The 21,950-nt window shown below is 43.9% G+C and overlaps 2 protein-coding genes across 7 annotated transcripts in view; one reads left to right on the top strand and one right to left on the bottom strand.

The window, feature by feature from the left end:
* Window positions 1–21,950, top strand: part of LOC124861426 (gastrula zinc finger protein XlCGF57.1-like) — a 1,067,819-nt gene that overhangs the window by 227,620 nt on the left and 818,249 nt on the right. The gene's annotated exons all lie outside the window — the stretch shown is intronic.
* The window catches only part of LOC124861447 (oocyte zinc finger protein XlCOF6-like), a 31,739-nt gene continuing 12,105 nt past the window's right edge, over window positions 2,317–21,950 (bottom strand). Inside the window, exon 3 of the mRNA XM_047355236.1 lies at window positions 2,317–4,427. Coding sequence (XP_047211192.1) covers window positions 2,653–4,427 — 1,775 coding nt within the window. The 3' untranslated portion in view covers window positions 2,317–2,652. The remainder of the gene's footprint in view (window positions 4,428–21,950) is intronic.

The raw sequence follows: 21,950 nt of genomic DNA, 5'->3' as shown, positions 1-21,950 counted from the left end.
GGCGTAGGCCTTACCAGGGAGGCTGAGGAGTGTGATCCCCCTGTAGTTGGAACACACCCTCCGGTCCCCCTTCTTATAAAGGGGTACCACCACCCCAGTCTGCCAGTCCAGAGGCATTGTCCCCAACCGCTACGCAATGTTGAAGAGGCGTGTCAACCATGACAGCCCTACAACATCCAGAGACTTGAGGTACTCAGGGCGGATCTCATCCACCCCCGAAGCCTTGTCACCGTGGAGCTTTTTAACCACCTCGGTGACTTCAGCCTGGGTGATGAAAGAGTCCAACCCCGAGTCCCCAGCCTCTGTTTCCACCACGGAATGCGTGATGGCAGGATTGAGGAGATCCTCGAAGTACTCCTTCCACCGCCCGATAATGTCCTCAGTCGAGGTCAGCAGTCTCCTGCCCCCACTATAAACAGTGTTGGCGAAGCACTCCTTCCCCCTCCTGAGGCGCCGGACGGTTTGCCAGAATTGCTTCGAGGCCAACCGCGAGTCCTTCTCCATGGCCTCACCGAACTCCTCCCGGGCCCGAGTTTTTGCCTCTGCCACAACCCGGGCCGCAGCACGCTTGGCCTCACGGTACCCGTCAGCCGCCTCAGGAGTCCCACAAGCCAACCACAGCCGATAGGACTCCTTCTTCAGCTTGACAGCATCCCTTACTTATTTAAATTAACAAAATACTAAACTAGAACCATTCAACTAAAACTACCAAGCAACATGAAGGAAAACAGAAACCAAAGAAACTATATACAAATAAAAGATAAAAGGGGACCAATAAAATTGATGCAATGATGTCATAGTTCAGTGTTGATATTTATGTTTAAGAACCAAGATTTATTTCGAGGAATCTGGAAATGAGGTCAAATTAGATTTAAAAGTAATTAAGGACAATAATTAGTATGTGTTCAAACAACCAGTCACAACACAAAACAGAAGGTAAGTAAAACATTTTAATAAAATAATATTTTAAAATAATGATTTCCCAAATTAGGAATCAACAACCGTTTCTCAATGTTATGTAATTATTCCTCACCGAACGGTTTAACTGAGTTATTAGGCCTGAGCAGCTAAGCGTTGCGTAGGTCTATTGTAACTGCTGGATTTTCATTACGTGTTTGCGGGGACTTTTGGGGGCTTTGCCATACCTCTGGTGGATATCCATATCCATTGGTGGATACCCCAGGATTTACACAGCTTTACCCAAAGCTGTCCCCTGCATGATATTTTTGTTCTTTAATGTCATCTTTAGTTCTTTGCCACACCCCCAAATGTTAGATGAACTAAACTGTTAATTGTAGAGATCTAAAATTTGGCCCACTGGTATAACTCCATTAACCAAGAAAGAAAGTCTCTTGGGGGTATGCCCTAAAATGCACAGGAAGTCAGCCATTTTTGGTCAAATGGTATTTTTTGACTGTTTTTACTCACCTTGAACTTTAAACTCCTCCTAGGGATTTTGAGCTATCAGCTTCATATTTGGTCAATATATGCAGTTAAGGCAATATATGCAGTTAAGGGGATTAAAAGTTATCTAAGTCGTTAGTTTTGAAGCATGTTTAGGGGGCGCAGCTGGGGCACGAACTTAACTTAACTTTCCCAAAGTAAGACTAAATTACACCAAACTTGACATGAAGGATGACATTTGGGTTCCTGAAGATCCTGTGGGGGTTGCGGTAGTCCCGACGGTGGTTCTCCTGGGGTCCCAGTGCTCCGGGGGGCCTTTGGATGTCTGTGGCTCGGATCTCTACCGTATCTGTCCCACGTCCAGGGTGGCAGGTCTGTGGCTCCTCAATATAGCATATTTTTATGGAAAAACCTTGTATACACAAGCGCGCTCATATTCAGACCTACAGGTGTTTAGATTCAGGTGTTAACAGATGTTCAATACTGAGCAGCATTTACCACTAAATACATCTTGCCAGAATTATGCACTTTTTGTTAAAAAAAGCTGGTAATATGAATGTTTCTGCAGGTGTAGAAGCAAGCAGGGTGTTATCTTGTATTGTCTTCATCCTTCTTTCTTTCCACCATCCTATTCTCCTTCTCTCCCCTTTTCCTCTTTGCACCTCATTTCTCTCTTTCATGCTTCTTTTTATTCCCTTTTCATTTCTGTCTCTGTGTCCATAACAACTAAAATAATTCCAAAGCAGTTCCTAATAAAGTTTCCTTATTAGAAACTGCAGGGGATCAGGCTGAATGTTTACTGTAGCTATATGAAATAAAAAGGGCTTAAATTATGCTTATATCTTTTCCACAATCACATAGTCACAAGGCCATTATGATTGAACTACAGGTGAAAAAAAGCCTCTTGGCTAATTCTGGCTTTGTATGATTTATTAAAATGCAACATCCTCTTTCAAACAAATAAATCAAAAAACAAGCAAGGCTTATTTGTCAACCAACCCTGTACATTTTAGTGTGTTGGTTTAATTTGTATAAAAAAAAATAAATCATAATTTACCACATTGATCACATCCAAAAGGTTTCTCGCCAGTGTATTTTCTGTGTATGTTTAAAGATGTCGAAAGATGACTTGAGGTCACATGAAGGCAAAAATATTTATCACAGGAAATAACTAAAGGCTTTGTTCCCTCTGTGAGTTATCGTGCAGTTTTAAATTTGACTTTTTGTTTAATCTTAATCACAAGAATCTCAAGCAAAGGGTTTCTTTCCTTTGTGGTTTCTCATGTGCATGTCTAAATTTGACTTCTGGGTAAATCTTTTTCCACATGCATCACAACTAAAGGGTTTGTCTCCTGTATGGATTCTCATGTGCACACTTAATTGTGATTTACGGGAAAATCTTTTTCCACATGCGTCACAACTAAAAGGTTTGACTCCTGTGTGGATTCTCTTGTGTATGTTTAAATCGGATCTGCGGCCAAATCTCTTCCAACATGCATCACAACTAAACGGTTTCACTCCAGTGTGGATTCTCATATGTTTTACTAAACCTGACTTGTAGACAAAACTTTTTCCACATGCATCACAAGTAAAGGGTTTCACTCCAGTGTGGATCTTCACGTGCGCTTTTAAGATTGAGTTGGAGGCAAATCTTTTCCCACATACATCACAACTAAAGGGTTTGTCTCCTGTGTGCATTTTAATGTGTTTGGCTAAACTTGACTTGTAGATAAATCTTTTTCCGCATACATCACAACTAAAGGGTTTGTCTCCTGTGTGCATTTTAATGTGTTTGGCTAAACTTGACTTGTAGATAAAGCTTTTTCCACATGCATCACAAATAAAGGGTTTGTCTCCAGTGTGGAGTCTCATGTGTTTGGCTAAATTTGACTTGTAGAAAAATCGTTTTTCACATGAATGACAACTGAAGGGTCTGTCTCCTGTATGGATTCTCATGTGTGTGTTTAATTCTGACTGGTAGGCAAATCTTTTTCCACATAGACCACAACTAAGGGCTTTGTCTCCTGTGTGGGTTTTAATGTGCATGTTTAATTGTGACTTGGAGATATATCTTTTTCCACAGGGATCACAACTAAAGGGTTTTTCTCCTGTATGGATTCTCATGTGTGTTTTTAAATGTGACTTAGAGGCAAATCTTTTTCCACATGAATCACAAGCAAAGGGTTTGTCTCCTGTGTGGGTTCTCATGTGTGTTTTTAAATGTGATTTGTGTGCAAACCTGTTTCCACATGTATCACAACTAAAGGGTTTCTCCCCTGTGTGGACTTTCATATGTCTTTTTAAATCATGTTTCCAGTTAAAGCCTTTATCACACTCACCACAGTTAAACTTTTTACTACCTGTCTGGACCGTTGTCAGTGAATCTATAACTTTCTTCTCTCTGAAACATGTCTCATTACCAAAACAATCTGCAGACGTTAATCTTGGATGACATGTCATGTGACTATGAAGAGAGCGTCTGTTAGAAAATTTTCCTCCACACTCAGAGCAGCTCAAATATTTGTTGACAGTGTTTCTGTCTGACCCTGGAGTCCTGCTCTCCTTCCAATCATCCTCACTGTCTTCAGTTTCAGAGTCTGATAAGCGTTTAAGCTCAGATTCATGATGCTTCACATCATCCTCCTCTTCAGTCTTTGAATAGCTGGAAGTGCCTCCATGAGTATTTACATCTGCATTCCTGCTGGATTCTGCTGTTCTACAGTCTTCTTCTTTAATTTCTCCTTTTATATGATCACCTGAGCTGCTGTTTGGAAGACATCCGTCTTCTGTTCTGTTTCTGTGTTCATAAAGCTGAGAGAACAGAGGTTCATCTTCATCTTCTTCACTTTTCATCTGAACAACAGTTAATGGAAACCTGGTATAATCAGTCTCCTCCTTCGCAGTCAGTTGTTCTCCATCCTGGCTGGCCCAGATTCTTTCACTTTCCTCCTTTATGTGGAGGAGCTCCAGCTCCTGATGGTCCATATCAGGACTTTGTTCTTCAGGTGCCTCTTCTTTAACATCTGCAGACATCATTGAAAAACATTACAGTAAACAGTACAGTAGATAAAATCAGAGATGTCACAATGGTGCGATACCTTGAGTGTAAATATTATGGTTTCACTGTGTCATGGTATAAATATAAAATTCTAAAACACAACTGTATACAATAATTGAAATGTATTTCTTTGAAGCTGAAAGAATAGTTATTACATTGCTGATAAAAAATACAGTATATTTATAATTTTGTACATAATAATAGAAAAAGCCTATTTTGCTGGTTTTAATGATTTTCAATTACTTGTGATGCTTTTATTAGAACCTTAATGCTTTTGATTGGCTATGATTTTACTTACTGTCTTGAAACTCTTTACTTCTGTCTTACAGATAAATGCTTTTTAGGGCAAACAAAGGCATTTTACCTCAAGGTATGATATACATCTTATCCAAGAACAACAGCAGAAGAGAAACTTTGCTGCTGGATGGTTAAAACAGCTTGTCTTAACTGTCTTGTATAAGTTGAGATTTTGACACAGCTGTGCATCAGTACACATGGCAATGCCTGACTAAACACAATCTAATTCAGTAAAACTAGTCACCTAGTAATGAACAGGTGGGAGAAGAAGTATTTGATACACTGCTGATTTCGCAGGTTTAGGTTTTCCCAATTGCAAAGCATGTAGAAGTCTTTCATTTCTATCTATCTATCTATCTATCTATCTATCTATCTATCTATCTATCTATCTATCTATCTATCTATCTATCTATCTATCTATCTATCTATCTATCTATCTATCTATCTATCTATCTATCTATCTATCTATCTATCTATCTATCTATCTATCTATCTATCTATCTATCTATCTATCTATCTATCTATCTATCTATCTATCTATCTAAACTGGGCATCCCCTCCTGGAGGGTCTCTGAAGACAAAAGCTGGAAGATGTTTGGTTATTTGTCCTGATACATGCTGTTGGGCAACAGGTTGTAATAGTTTTACCCGGCTTATGAAAGAGTTTCCAAAACCAATTTTATGCTAGGTTGAAAATACGAAACACCACTGAAAGTCAGTAATAGCCTCTTTTCTACCAAAATCCTCAGGAGTTGTTTTACCTAGGTAATAGGAATCCAAGGGAATCTCATACCATCTTTTTCATTGCTACAACCATTTGTTTAAATTAGCCTAATGATATTTGGCAGGGCTATTCAACTAAATTGCTCCGGGGGCCACAGGTCCTATGGACCAACAGCTCAGGGGCCGAACATCCAGCAGTTAAAGTCAGTCAGTCAGTCATTTTGTACCGCTTATTCCATAGTGGGTTGCGGGGAAGCTGGTGTCTATCTCCAGCAGTCTAGGGGCGAGATGCGTGGTAAACCCTGGACAGGTCGCCAGTCCATCACAGGGCAACACACAAACACTCATTCATACACCTAAGGGCAATTTAGAGTGACCAATTAACCTAACAGGCATGTCTTTGGACTGTGGGAGGAAGCCGGAGTACCCGGTGAGAACCCACGCATGCATGGGGAGAACATACAAATTCCATGCAGAAAGACCCCCGGCCGGGAATCGAACCCAGGACCTTCTTGCTGCAAGGTTGCCTGCAGTTAAAGTAATTTCATAAAATTAATGTAATTTTCTACATATACAACACCCATAAAAAAACGAGTTTGCCTTTTAAATTTGTTTATTTTAGCACTTAATAATGGGTGCAATGATCCAAACCCAGAGAAATAACGTTAGCTTTCCTCAGCTGAGTCAAAAAAGTTTCATAAACTTCTAAACCAAGAATATCCAACCTTCTTCCAGATGTTGGGTCCATTCATGGATTACAACATTTTAAGGCCAGTAAGAACTTTTCTGGAACCTTCAAAATAAATTGCATTAACCTACTTCCAGTTCAGCCAGGAACAGGAGGTGTAACACTGGACTTCCTGTGACATCACTGTTTGAATAAAAACCCCATGTTCCAACAAACAGACTTCTTTCCATGCGGATCCCCACAGGAATCAGACAGGCGGGGCACCAAGCGCGCATAAGTCTCCTTGCTGGCAAACAGACATAACTCTTCAAACTGGATCCAAGGTTGTCATACGATCACGCATATGCACGAAGTTAAGTAGGAATTAATTGATGTTTGTGTATTCATGAACGGGGGTAATTAAGGTACAAGCAAGGCTTGATTTTTCTCTCTAAGGTCTACAGAAGCAAACTGTTTTTCAGAGAGTTCCCAGCAGACAGCCTGTCTCTACAACGCTGAGTGGAGCGGTTTTCCGGGTCCCTCTGATTACCAGCCCCATTTTAGATATGACTAATCTATCTTTAGTAAATGGATATGTACCACAGGCTTTTAAGGTAGCTGTAATTAAACCTTTACTTAAGAAACATTCGCTTGATCGAGATGACTAGAAAAATTACAGACCTATATCCAATCTTCCGTTCTCTAAAATTCTTGAGAAAATAGTTGCTAATCAAATGTGTGAGCATTTACACAGCAATGACCTGTTTGAAGAGTTTCAGTCAGGCTTTAGAGCTCATCATAGCACTGAAACAGCTCTGCTGAAAGTCACTAATGATATTCTTATGGCCTCAGATAATGGACTTGTGTCTGTACTGGTTCTGTTAGATCTCAGTGCTGCATTTGATCCAGTCAACCATAATATTCTCTTAAAAAGGCTGGAATATGCTGTAGGGATCAGGGGAACAGCGCTAGGCTGGTTTAAATCTTATCTGTCTGACAGATTCCAGTTTGTTCATGTAAATGATAAATCATCTAAAGTTGTCGCCTTTGGACCGGAGTCTTTAAAAAAGAAACTGCTTAGTCAATCACTTAACCTGGATGGCATTAAATTGACCTCCGGTAATAAAGTAAAAAAACCTTGGTATTATTTTTGACCAGGACATGTCATTTAAATTCCATATTAAACAAGTTTCTAGGATTTCCTTCTTTCACCTCCGGAACATTGTCAAAATTAGAAATATCCTGTCCAGGAGTGACGCTGAAAAACTAGTCCATGCATTTGTTACTTCAAGGCTGGACTATTGTAATTCTTTACTATCAGGATGTCCACAAAATGCGGTTAAAAGCTGAAGAATATAAACTATCTATGTGTGTAACTGAAATGTGCTGATGGAGGTCATGACAGGATGAAGAACAGGATGTGCAAGCAGACAGACTAAGATAAGCCTGCTGGAAGTGAGAACAGGAAGTAATGGTTTCCTGACTGTTGAAGTCAGAAGAAACAACTCATTATTTGGAAGTGAGAACTGTTATACTGTACAACTAAGTGATATGATTTCTGTAAAAAAAAAGAAATGTTGAACACCCTTGAGACTCAATAAAAACAGCTGAGGCAGGGAGAAGAGCAGAGTTGCTGCAGACGGAAGCGTCTCTCCCTTGCCCAAGGCGAAACTTAAACAGCGCGTTCAAGTGTTTTATTTTAACGGGGCTTTATCCTAAAATAATCCAACCCGGGGAAGCTTAAGTTAGGCTTCAACAATCTGGGGGTTCGTCCGGGATTTTGGGAAAAGCAGGAGAATTGGGATAATCACAGAACCGGACCAGCGGACAGCAGACACCGGCTAGCTAAAAACCATCAAAAAAAGGTAAGCAGAATCTGTTTTATCAAACTCTGCTTTTGGATTTTCGATAGGCCTAAATTTTCTTGGTGTCTGATGTCCTAGTAAGTCTGTTTCTGCTAAATTTTGTCAGTTAATACGCGCATGTTGAAAAGTATGGTATGGGGAAACAAAAAATGAAGTTTGATGGTTGAATAGTTTCTCGAACGTGACGGTTCAGCATATGTCCTCGACGGGGGAGTATGATTAAGTTGGGTTAGAGGCCCGAGGAACTGAGAAACCTCGAATTCTACATATAAACTGAGAACAAGACCAGGCAAATACACTGTGTATGAATGCTGATGAGTAACGGAGATATTTCTCTGTGAAACTCAGATTACAGACGTCTGAATAAGTACAGAAGAAACAATATAAGCGGTGGAAATAACACCGTAAGAGATAGGAAGTCCTGTGAGTTCAAGAAGTTTTTCTTAAGAGCCGTGAACAGAAGTTATTACAACTGTAAGACCGGCCATGAACTGTGAGGTGGACACACAACCAACAAGATCAGACAGAAATAAAAGTTAAAATAAATGAGCTGTGAGTTGGACACACAACCAACAAGACCAGACAGAAATAAAAGTTAAAATAAATGAGCTGTGAGCTGGACACACCACCAGCAAGAACAGACTAATTAGGAAAACACGAGTGACTGAGGCTGTTGTGTGAGTGGGGAAGAACGCCAAGCGGCAAGCGACTCCCATTGTGGGTTAAGAAAAACTTGAATGACAGAGCTAGGAGCCGCTGAGGTGCATGGTCTGGTAACCTGACGGTGACAACAAGGACCATTCACTGAAACGGTCTTCTGGGGTGTGAATGTGTTCTGGTGTCTTGAGGGTCGATTAGAGAACCCTCAATAAGAGCGGGAGCTCGGGACATAGCGTGCCATACGTCCCGGTTGGCCAGAACTGACTGAGCGGGTGCATGAAATAACATAAAAGTTTTATTTTTGTATAAAATATAATACTTGTATAAGATGGAGGGTGAGTTTGACAGAGAGATATATGATGGTGGATGGGGACAGAATGGTCCATGGAAAAGCATAGAAAATCAGCTGTTGATAATGAAAGCTGCTATTAAAAAGTCACATGGTCAGAAAGAGGAAGAAAAGTTGGTTAAAAGAATGGATTCAAAGATAAATGAGGAATTATTAAAGGATGGCAAAAGTAAGGCAGATAAAGATAATGTTGGAAAATGGTTCTGGTTGAAGATGAAACAGTCAAAACAGGAGAAGGAGTTGGCTGAAAAAAGGTGTAGAGAGAGTGGTTGGATGGGCAGAGGAAAGTGGAAAGATGTTAAAGACAAGGCAGAAAAAAATGAGACGTTTTGGTCACAAATGGGGTTGCTGTGGCAGAGTAGTGATCATGTAATGACAGAGAAAAAAGACAGGAAGTGCAAACAGAATAGGGGCAGTAACTCGGTTGAATTGCCACCACCCTATGCCCCTCCCACACACAAGCCCACATCATCACAAACCACTCCCCCAACCAGCCTTTATCCTATCCTACAGGTTTCTGGGGGACATGTAAATGTTTCTGAATGTGTCTTCTGCAAACAGCCCATCCCCTTCAGCACCTGCCTCTCTTGACTCGATTTCCGCCTCACATCATAGTGACAGATCTGACAGCTTATCTGCTGGTTCCTTTATGACACTCCCCCGTGTTGAAGCAGATGAACCTTTTGTTGACCGTGCAGCACGAGAACAATTACATAGGGCTTCTGGTCCAATAGAAAGCTCAACCCCATACAGGTCCCGTTCACTTAGTGACATGGAACTCGCCACCCCTCAGCAAACAGAAACAAATGGAACAGTTGTTGTGTCAGTATCAGGGAAATGGGTGAAAGAAGAACCATTAACTGCCGTGACCTATTATGACCCAGCTTTAGAGACTGAACCAGTTCTAGTGCCAAACCGGGTACCATTGGAAAACAAAGAGAACCTGACACCCCCACTGACGTCACAACCACTTACCAAACCAACTCAACCAACTCATGACTATGGACCTTAGATCAAGAACTAAGCCTGTCAATATGTGTTCATTATTCCAGCAAACAATTGGTCCTCCAAAATATAAACCATACACCCTGAGGGATCTCACCACCTTGTGCAATAAACTCCCCTCCATCACAGAAGGGGCGGCAATATGGCTGCAGACACTTGATTCTCTGACCTTAGCTCTGGGTGACTACAGGGCCATTGCTGCAAGATGTATGAAGCCACATAGCTGTAGAGATATAGAACTTGCAGCAGGTACGTATACTGCACCAGATGGGGCATCCTTTACCCATTATTCCACCTTAATAGGAGTAGCTCTTAGAGAAATGTATCCTGTAACCAGAGGAAGCACCATTCCCAGATTTGAGTGGAACACAGAAACAAATCCAAGAGAGTACCTTGATCAATGCAAATCCATGTGGCAAACACAGACAGGGACTAATCCAGACAGGACTGGTCCCCAAAGGGACTGGTTCCGGGATGCTGTCTTAAGAGGGTTACCGTCGCAGGTTAAAACTAGTATGGAAGATAATCCTGACCTACCTGGGGCAGAGACTGGAGTATGGGAGCGCCACCTGATACATCACCTATCCAAAGCTAAGGAAGCAAAACAAAAGGAGAATCAAATAAAAGACTTACAAACTCAGCTATTAAAAATACAACTAGCAGAGGCTAAACAAAAGGTGGGAGAAAAGAAAAAGGATGGTAAAACACTTAAAATTATGTATGAAGGTGCAGTGTCTCAGCCCCCTCAGGCTCCTCCATTTCCTGGAAATCAAGACACCTCAGGACAGTGGCATCAGGCACCTGCCCCATATCAGGGGCATACTGGTCGTTTTGGAGGACGGGGAGGGCCAAGGGGAAGGGGATTCCAGAGAGGACCGCAGAGGAGACTGGGTGGTGCTGATGTGTTACTACTGCAATGAGCCTGGACATTGGGCCTGAGATTGCCCCCATAAGAATGGTCCACCTGGAGGGTATGGACATTATGGTCCCACCATGAGACCCCCAGCCCGCCCCTACAGAGGCAGAGGTGGCCCTCCATGTGGTGCACATGGTCCACAGCTCCAACTGCCAGCCTGGGATGAGCCCAGTCTCTGGCCTGACCACCACTGAAGGTCCCCACTGACCCCAGAAGACAGCGGGACTGCAGACCCCCTGCTGTCTGTGACTGTGTCCGGAAACAACCTTCCTTTTCTGGTGGATACTGGGGCCACATGCTCAACCATTAAACAGGCCCCGCCAAACACACTTTCCACCAGGACTACAACTGTCATGGGATTTTCGGGGGCAAAACAGGTCCTGCCATACACCAAACCTTTAAAGACTGAAATTGGTGGACAGGTGCTAAATCACAGTTACCTGGTTTCCACTGACACCCCAGTAAACTTACTGGGTAGAGACATGTTGATAAAAATGGGAGCAACTATTTTATGCGGGAGTGATGGACTGCAGGTTCACCTGCCTAATGGCACCCAGTTACTTTGTGGCAATAACACTTTCTTTACACATGGACAATATCTCCTCCAGCCACTGCAGGACTCAATGGCTGATATATACTGGGTTCTGCTGCAACCTGAAGCCACCGCACGCAGAGGCAATCTCTCGGCTTTCCATCGGTGGAAATCCTGGATCTCCACCGTGGCGCCCTACATACTCCTACGGTTTCAGTACCAAACCCATATGTTGCTCTCACAAATTTGAACCCTGACCATTGTTGGTTTACATGCATTGATCTGGCCAATGCATTCTTCTGCCTTCCTTTAGCTGAGTAATGCAGGGACATTTTCACTTTTACCTACAAATCCCATAGGTACAGATACACCCGTTTGCCACAGGGATTCGCACTTTCTCCTGGAATTTTCAATCAGGTTCTGAAAGAATCTCTCCAACACTGCTCATTACCACCAAACACCACTCTGATTCAGTACGTGGATGACATTCTCCTCCAGGGTATAGCAGATCCTTTGTGCCTGGCTATACCGACCTCACTGCGCCTCTTAGAGACCTAGTCAAAAAGCAGGGCATGAGACACCTCACTGCCCCACTGGAGTGGACCACAGAAGCTGAAGAAGCATTCATTAACCTAAAAACAAGCCTCTCGCAAGCAGCACATTTGGCACACCCAGATTACACGTTGCCCTTTCAGTTGGATGTTTCTGTCACAGCACACACAGCAAATGGTGTGCTTTTCCAGAAAAAAGGGGGAGTAAGAACAGTACTAATGTATATAAGTGTAATGTTGGACAATATGGAACAAAGACATCATGAATGCACCCGACATGCAGCAGGGATGGCCAAAATAATCCAAAAAACAGCTCCTGTAGTGATGGGACATCCTCTTAACATATTGATGTCACATGGTGTGGTGGCCTTTGTGAACTCTCAAGCCTTCACACTATCATCATTGAGACAACAGAGGCTGAGTAAGGTGCTGGAAGCCCCAAACATCACATATACACATGAAGGAATAAACATGGCAGATAGAATAACCACCGGTACACCACATGTCTGTGCAGAAAAAGTGAAGTTCAATGAAAAAATTAGATCAGACCTACAAAGTACATCCCTAACAGACGCCCACAATCTGTACAGACGGGTGCTGCTTCAGACATGACACAGAAGGACTTAAGGCAGCATATGTGGTGGTGGAAGACACAGGGATAGATTTTGTCACAGTACAGGCAGAGGAACTGACAGACACACAATCAGTGCAGAGAGCAGACGTTTTGGCATTAATAGCTGCTCTGGAACTAGGAGCAGGACAGAAGGTTAGCATCTACACAGATTCCGCATACGCTACAGGAGCAGTACATGTAGAACTCAAACAGTGGCTGAGGACAGGATTCAGAACTGCAGGACAGAAACCCATTAAACATGAACAGGAAATGAGAAGGTTGGCTGAAGCTTTGTTGCTCCCTCAAGAAGTAGCCGTCATTAAATGCAAAGGACATGACATTAGTAACACCAGAGTAGCACAAGGGAACCAGGCAGCTGACCAGGCAGCTAAACAGTGTGCGGGATACCAGCCCAGGCACATAATGCTGTGTTCAGAAGCAGGGTGGACACCAGAACCCACCCTGGAAGAAGTGAAAAAGGAAATTACAAAAGGGGGCCTCTCCCGAGGAAAAATCAGTTTGAAAGGCCCGAGGGGGCTCAGAGGACCAGAGTGGTCTCTGGAGAAGCCCAGACAGACGTCCCATCTTGCCACCAGGTCTTACCAAAGTAGCCCTAGAAGAAGCACACGGAGTAGGACATGTGGGAACAACGCAAATGTTGAAAAATCTCGAACACTGGTGGCACCCTTTTTTTAAACCAATGGCAGTGCATTGGATTAACTTCTGTGAGGTGTGTACAGTTTAATATTAGACCGACCCTAAAAGAAAGAAGTTATCATTGATTATACAGACATGACTGAGAGAGTGAATGGGTTCAGATATCTGTTGGTGTGTGTGGATGCATTTACTGGATGGCCAGAGGCATGGCCTACAAAACAGGAAGACAGCAAATCTATGGTGAAATGTTTGATAAATCATTATATCCCTAGACATGGTTTCCCGGCTAAAATAAGATCTGACAATGGGACACATTTCAAAAATGGTGAACGTAAGGAGGTGGAAAAATTCCTGGGATTGAAACACTCATTTGGTACTGTATACCATCCACAGTCACAGGGGAAGGTTGAAAGAATGAATCAAACTCTTAAAACCAAATTGGCTAAAATCTGTGCACAGACCAAAATGAATTGGGTTACTGCCTTACCATTAGCTCTGATGTCTGTACGGAGTTCTATAAATCAGAAACATGGTTTGACCCCACATGACCTGCAAACAGGGAGGCCATTCCCAGGCCCCCAAACAAGGTTAGATAGCCCCCAGGTTCTCACTGAGTGTGAACAATCTATGTCTCATCGTGATTATTACAGATCTCTCCACAGTCTTGTTACAGCGTTCTCCAAACAGATCCCAGCAGAACCAGAGACCAGGGTCGGAACCACAACCTCGGAAGCCGAGTGGGTCCTCCTGAAAGTCATCAAAAGAAAGTGGTCAGAACCAAGGTGGACCGGTCCATTTCAGGTCACAGAGAGGACAACCCATGCGGTCAGGCTGAAGGGCAAAGGTGATACTTGGTATCACTGGAGCCAGTGTGCAGGAGCAGAACCACCTCAACGATCACTCTCTCAGGTCCAGGAAGATATGAGAGAAAACACAGGAAAAGACAATCTCACTTCTCCCACCCAAGAAGGGGCAGAATAATCCCCGGGGAAGAAACGAGCCCAGGGTTAGTCTGCCCTGAGAGCTGAAGACAGAGGAAGAACAGCAGAAGAAGAGGCGGACGTGATTGAGTTTCCCTCTCACTAGGAGTGGTAGAGCTTCCCTCCCACCCAAGAAGACACCGTTCGGCGAACATTTTACATTACATTTTGATTTTTCTGTATCTTTTTCAGGTTATGATTTAACTTTATTTGTTTATGTTTTAAGTTTCATAAGTTTAAAAAAAATGAGTACCCAAAGCAAGGGAACTAGACTTTCTAGGAGTTTCATCATAGGTGGAGTGTTTCTCTCAGCATTCATTGTTACGTTTATCTTATGGTATTTTTGTAAACTTCCATTCCAGACATGTTCTGAAAACCACTCCGGAAAGGTGTCCAAAAGGTCTAAGGTAAACAAATCCAAGGACGTGTGCCTTAAGCATTATGGGGGATTAGAACTAAATTACACGTTAGGAGCAACTACCACTTTTCAGTTTGACCTGTGTGATGTCATAGATTGTGGGAGAAATCCGACTGCCTGGAGGGGGTATGATGTGTATCTGTGCGCAAATGGAGTCGTGTCAGCCCAATGCGCATCAGGAGGGACAATGCAACTAGGCCAAGCAGGGCTGTGTGGAAGTTGGGGACATGCGGTGGCTTATACTGGTAGATGGACTCCGACCTACACCTACGGTGACCGAAGTAGAGCTAAACAAATTAGCCTGGTAAAAAATGCACTGACCCATAACACGCCCGGGGGCGTGAACCCTCTACTCTTGTCCATGAAATTGTTAACGGGCGGTCTGTTTCCCAGCTCCCATTCAGGAAACAAGGTAATGTATTTCACTTTAGGAGTAGAGCTAACAGGAACAGACCCTGAGGCAATAATAAAAGTCAAGTTGAACCAACCAACTCCTCAGGTACAGGCCACCAGCACTCCTACAGTCCCAGAACCAGAAGATCAACCAGAAGGGGTGGTAAAAGATTATTCCACCATATACAACCCTTAGAAATAATCCAGATGGCCACAGGGTATGCAGAAAATAATTTGTGGCTACAATGAATAGTGCAAACAGCAAAAGAACAAAGTAAATCAGACTGCGTTGCCTGTGCATCAGCACGGCCACACCTAACCACTGACCCGGCTCCTCTGTATCCAGAGGATGCCTGGGGTTATAACTGTATGTTGAAACTTACACAGGAGGCCACACCTGCTAATTGTACCACTCTAGCCAGTATTTTCCCACCAATACCTAATAATACTAAGACCGGACCATTCACCCCTCTAAGAATGAATGGGACCTATTCTTGTTTCAATTTTACCTCTAGTACTCCCAAGGTGAATGTAGGACAGGTCCCATTAGACTGGTGTAACACCACAACATCAGGAAAGGTAAATGGACCTTGGGCTAGGTCAGGATTACATTATTACTGTGGAGGACACAGACTTCTCACTAACATACCTAACAATGCAATCGGAGTGTGTGCTTTGGTGAGGATGCAGGCCCCGCTGATCCTAATAGGCCCTAACCTTACCTCTGCAAAAAATCAGCAAGATAAGGCACAGGCATTAACCCGTAGGAGAAGAAGACATATTATGAAAAGAAACGCACCAACAACCTTCGACCTTAGTCAAGCATCACCCACTTATCTGGATGCAATTGGAGTTCCACGGGGTGTCCCTAATGAGTATAAAATCGCTGACCAAATTTCAGCAGGATTTGAAAACATCCCTATTATAGCAGCCTTATTTCCAGTGACTCCCAATAAAAATGTAGATCGCATTAATTATATTCACTATAACGTTCTGCGTTTGGCCAATCCAACTAGAGATGCGGTAGAAGGGTTGTCTGAACAGTTGGCTCCAACTTCCCTGATGGCAGTACAAAATAGGATGGCATTGGATATGTTGTTAGCTGAAAAAGGGTGTGTGTGTGCCATGTTTGGAGATATGTGTTGTACCTTTATTCCCAATAACACTGCACCGGATGGTTCAGTGCCAAAGGCTTTAGAGGGACTTAAGACCCTCTCCGCCACCATGCATGAACATTCTGGAATTGATAATACCCTGGAGGAGTGGATGACAGGCATATTTGGACACTGGAAGGGTTTGATAATGTCTTTGATAATTTCTATTGCAGTATTTGTAGCTATAATGGTGACCTGTGGATGTTGTTGTGTACCATGCATTCGTTCTCTGATGGTGCGCCTCATCACCTCCACAATTTAGGGGAGGGATCCAAAGACAACGATGCCACTGTTGCAAATTGACCATAACCAGGATGAGGACTCAGAGTGTGAATTCATGGACGCATAATAAGATGGTTCTTAATGATTTTCTAGTTTTACAGGTGGTACAGTAATATTTTTACTTATTTCTACTTATTCTTAGAAGTACTTGGTTGAAGGATATGTTAGGGTGTGAACTCTTATGAGAGTTCAAAAGGGGAAGTTGAAGAATATAAACTATCTATATGTGTAACTGAAATGTGGTGATGGAGGTCATGACAGGGTGAAGAACAGGATGTGCACGCAGACAGACTAAGATAAGCCTGCTGGAAGTGAGAACAGGAAGTAATGGTTTCCTGACTGTTGAAGTCAGAAGAAACAACTCCTTATATAGAAGTGAGAACTGTTATACTGTACAACTAAGTAATATGATATCTGTGAAAAAAAAGAAATGTTGAACACACCCTTGAGACTCAATAAAAACAGCTGAGGCGGGGAGAGGAGCAGAGTTGCTGCAGACGGAAGCGTCTCTCCCTTGGCCAAGGCGAAACTTAAACAGCGCGTTCAAGTGTTTTATTTTAACGGGGCTTTATCCTAAAATAAACCAACCCGGGGAAGCTTAAGTTAGGCTTAAACAAAGCCTTCAGCTGATTCAGAATGCTGCAGCAAGAGTTCTGATGGAAATTAAAAAGAGAGATCATATTTAGCTTCCCTTCATTGGCTCCCTGTTAAATCCAGAATAGAATTTAAAATTCTCCTCCTCACATATAAAGCCCTTAATGATCTAGCTCCATCATACATCAGAGATCTGATTGGTCCATATGTTCCTAACAGAGCACTTCGTTCTCAGACTGCAGGTTTACTGGTGGTTCCTAGAGTCTCTAGAAGTAGAATGGGAGGCAGATCCTTTAGTTATCAGGCTCCTCTCCTGTGGAACCAGCTCCCAGTTTTAGTCCGTGAGGCAGATACCCTGTCTACTTTTAAGGCTAGGCTTAAAACTTTCGTACTCGTCGTCTTCCGCTTTATCCGGGACCGGGTCGCGGGGGCAGCAGACTCAACAGAGACGCCCAGACGTCCCTCTCTCCAGACACCTCCTCCAGTTCCTCCAGGGGGAGCCCAAGGCGTTCCCAGGCCAGCCGAGAGACATAGTCCCTCCAGCGTGTCCTGGGCCGTCCCCTGGGCCTCCTCCCGGTGGGACGTGCCTGGAACACCTCCCAAGGAAGGCATCCAGGAGGCATCCGGTATAGATGCCCGAGCCACCTCAACAGGCTCCTCTCGATGTGGAGCAGCAGCGGCTCTACTCCGAGCCCCTCCCGGATGGCCGAGCTCCTCACCCTATCTCTAAGGGAGTGCCCGGCCACTCTACGGAGGAAGCTCATTTCAGCCGCTTGTATCCGGGATCTCGTTCTTTCGGTCATGACCCAAAGTTCATGGCCATAAGTGAGGGTAGGAACGTAGACCGACCAGTAAATTGAGAGCTTTGCTTTTCGGCTCAGCTCTCTCTTCACCACAATGGACCGGCACAGCGCCCGCATTACTGTGGCAGCCGCACCGATCCGTCTCTCGATCTCCCGCTCCATTCTTCCCTCACTCGTGAACAAGACCCCGAGATACTTAAACTCCTCCATTTGAGGCAGGAACTCCCCTCCAACCTGAAGAGGACAAGCCACCCTTTTCCGGTCGAGTACCATGGCCTCGGACTTGGAGGAGCTGATCCTCATCCCAGCCGCTTCACACTTGGCTGCGAACCGCCACAGCGCATGCTGTAGTCTTGGCTAGAGGGGGCCAGCAGGACCACATCATCTGCAAAAAGAAGAGACGAAATCCACTGGTTCCCAAACCCGACCCCCTCCGGCCCTTGGCTGCGTCTAGAAATCCTGTCCATAAAAGTTATGAACAGGACCGGTGACAAAGGGCAGCCCTGCCGGAGTCCAACATGCACCGGGAACAGGTCCGACTTAGTGCCGGCAATGCGGACCAAACTCCTGCTCCGCTCGTACGGGGACCGGATGGCCCCTAGTAAAGGGCCCCCGATTCCATACTCCTGGAGCACCCCCCACAGGGCATCACGAGGGACACAGTCGAATGCCTTCTCCAGGTCCACAAAACACATGTGAACCGGTTGGGCAAACTCCCATGAACCCTCGAGCACCCTGTAGAGGGTATAGAGCTGGTCCAGTGTTCCACGGCCGGGACGAAAACCACACTACTCCTCCTGAAGCCGAGGTTCGACTATCGGTCGGACTCTCCTCTCTAATACCCTGGCGTAGGCCTTACCAGGGAGGCTGAGGAGTGTGATCCCCCTGTAGTTGGAACACACCCTCCGGTCCCAATTCTTATGAAAGGGGACCACCACCCCAGTCTGCCAGTCCAGAGGCACTGTCCCCAACCGCTACGCAATGTTGAAGAGACGTGTCAACCATGACAGCCCTACAACATCCAGAGACTTGAGGTACTCAGGGCGGATCTCATCCACCCCCGAAGCCTTGCCACCGCGGAGCTTTTTAACCACCTCGGTGACTTCAGCCTGGGTGATGAAAGAGTCCGACCCCGTCCCCAGCCTCTTTCCACCACGGAATGCGTGATGGCAGGATTGAGGAGATCCTCGAAGTACTCCTTCCACCGCCCGATAATGTCCTCAGTCCTCATTCGAGCTTAAAACTTTCCTTTTTGATAAAGCTTATAGTTAGAGTGGCTTAGTTTATCAGGGACGGAGCCTTCCTCCCTCCCTGTTGGTTGGAGTAAGGGGGAGTCAGGTTTAGCCTAAACCGTCTCAGTTATGGTTGAGGTGCAAACACACCCTCCATTTCTGCTACCTGTATGACCAATTCTCTTTTCCAATGGTTATGATCAGTGTGACAGAGAGAGGTATCCCAATCCTTGTGGTTTTTGGTGTGGCAATTACCATCAGTGGGACCCTTTGTGGGGTTCCTTGAGACGACATTGTTGTAAATAATCACCGTTTAACTAAATAATCAGAACTGAAACTATCTGTGTAGTTATGCTGGTATAGGCTTAGGCTGCTGGAGGAAATAATGACCACTTTCACCCTCTTCGCTACATTCTCACACTACTCTCCAATTTTGCATTATTTGCTGTTATTTTAGCTTTTAAATTTATGTTCTCTCTTTTCTCTTCCTAGAAGCTACACCTGGCCTGACTCTGTGTCTACCTGAATCGTCCGAGCTTCTGCTGGCAACAACTTAATGCTGACCCTCTACCGATGATCCACATGGCCCTGTCTTTCAGTGTTTAACACTTTCTCTCTCCTAGACACGGTGATTCACTGAGCTTAACTGTAACAAACTCTATGTGCTCTCTTTCAGACTCTAACCTTGAAAACTGGCTCAGAGTTTACCTGTTCTTTATTTCTAGGTGAAACGACTAAACTTTTCCTTCCCATAGAAAGTACTCCTGGATCAGTGCTTCTTTGTTCTTTTTGTGTCTCTGCTCTGTTCTCTCAAACCCCCAGTCGGTTATGACAGATGGCCACTTACACTGAGCCTGGTTCTGGTTGTGCTGGAGGTTTCTTCCTGTTAAAAGGGAGTTTTTCCTCTCCGCTGCTCAGTATGAGGGATTGCTGCAAAGTTAATGCCAGTGACTGTCCACTGTCTCTACAGGCTCATCCGGGAGGAGGCAATGCTGCAAGTCACTGACTGGATGCAATCTGCTGGGTTTCCTTAGATAGAAAAACGTTTTATCCAATTTGAATAAAAAGCACCGCTCAATGGTTAGGATTAATTGGAATGTATGAACCTGACTGTTGTGAAGTGCCTTGAGACAACATGTGTTGTGAATTGGCACTATATAAATAAAACTGAATTGAATTGAAAGTTCCTCATTCAGTATCACTTGTCTTGCTACAAACCTCACTTCCCTTTTTGACACATGCAAGACACATTGCATTAACTTCTCTATTACTCTCAAACCTAATATTACTCTGCAAAAGCACTCTAATACCTACTGCAGAAGACGGGAAGCCACACTCCCGCAAAACAAAGGTAGAGGAGGATACGAAACCCAGACAAGATATTTCTCAAACTCCATTACCAAACTCACAAGTAGTGTTTGTTGATGGCTCTGCATCTAAATATGAATATGGGAAGAATAGAGTTGGTTATGCAGTAACAACCATCGATAAGATAATAGAAGCTAAATCCCTACCAAATACATGCTCTGCACAAACAGCAGAATTATATGCTGTTGTGAGAGCATGTGAGCTACATGAAAAGAAAACACTCACAAAATACACAGATAGCTAATATGTGTTTGGATCGGTACATCATCATGCTAAAATTTGGCAAAATAGAGGTTTTAAAACATTAGGAACAGAACTCACACATTTTAACCTCTTAAAAAGACTGTTGTCTGCAATACAGCTGCCTGGCAAGATAGCGCTCTGTAAATGCAAAGCACACCAAATAGATAGCAGCCAAGAAACCAAAGGAAATTGTTTCGCTGACACTTCTACAAAACAGGCAGCAAAATTGCCCCTGGAACTAAAAATGTCAGACCTGCTATTTATAGACATGGAAGTGCTAACAGATGCACAAAAGTTAGCGCCCAGCACAGAGATAAAAGCATGGCTCAGAAGAGGAGCAGAGAAAAAGAATGACATATATCAACTAGACAATAAACCTATCCTGCCAAAAAATGTATACAACACAGCGGCTGCAGTGACACATGGGAAAACTCACGTGTCAGGGGGGGATATGAATCATCAAGTAAACCAACACTTCTACACTATAAATTTTTCTGAATATGCAAAACACCTTTGCAGATCATGCATAATATGCTGCAAACACAACTCACAAGGTAATATGAGACCCAAGAGAGGACAGTTCCCAGCAGCAGCACACCCATTCCATACCATACATATGGACTTCATCGAACTATAATGGACACAGGGGAAGAAATACTGCCTAATGGTGATAGATGCACTTTCCAAGTGGGTTGAAATATACCTTGCAAAACACTGTGACGCCCTCACAGTAGCCAAGAGTTTAGTGACACAATTCTTCCCCACATACGGTATCCCAGAGATAATAAGGTCAGACAACGGAGCTCATTTGGCAAATAAAATAATAGGGCCCAGCGTCTCAAACCGGTGAAGAAAACAGCTGATCTGCGCCCACTTATAAAATGGCTCTCTGTAACATGTGGACAGGACTGATACGCCTGAGCCTTATATTGGCAGCAGTACTTTTCCTTTTACCACTGCAGGACCCAGGAGAGAGGACGCCACAGAAAAGATGGACATCAGACGGGACTCATCTTAGACCATTGACGGAATAGCATGACGCGCATCCATTCCTGCAAAACTACTGGTATCGTTACGTATATGATACAGCCAAAGCCCAGAATAAAACTGACTGCTACGTTTGTTCCATAATGCCCGTGCACTCCCAAGGCCTCACTATATATATCAAAGCTATGAATGATTCACA

Source organism: Girardinichthys multiradiatus, chromosome 24, assembly GCF_021462225.1.
Source record: "Girardinichthys multiradiatus isolate DD_20200921_A chromosome 24, DD_fGirMul_XY1, whole genome shotgun sequence".
In the NCBI taxonomy this organism is placed as follows: domain Eukaryota; kingdom Metazoa; phylum Chordata; class Actinopteri; order Cyprinodontiformes; family Goodeidae; genus Girardinichthys; species Girardinichthys multiradiatus.
Note: the sequence above shows the minus strand (reverse complement) of the source record. Positions and strands in the feature narration are given on the sequence as shown.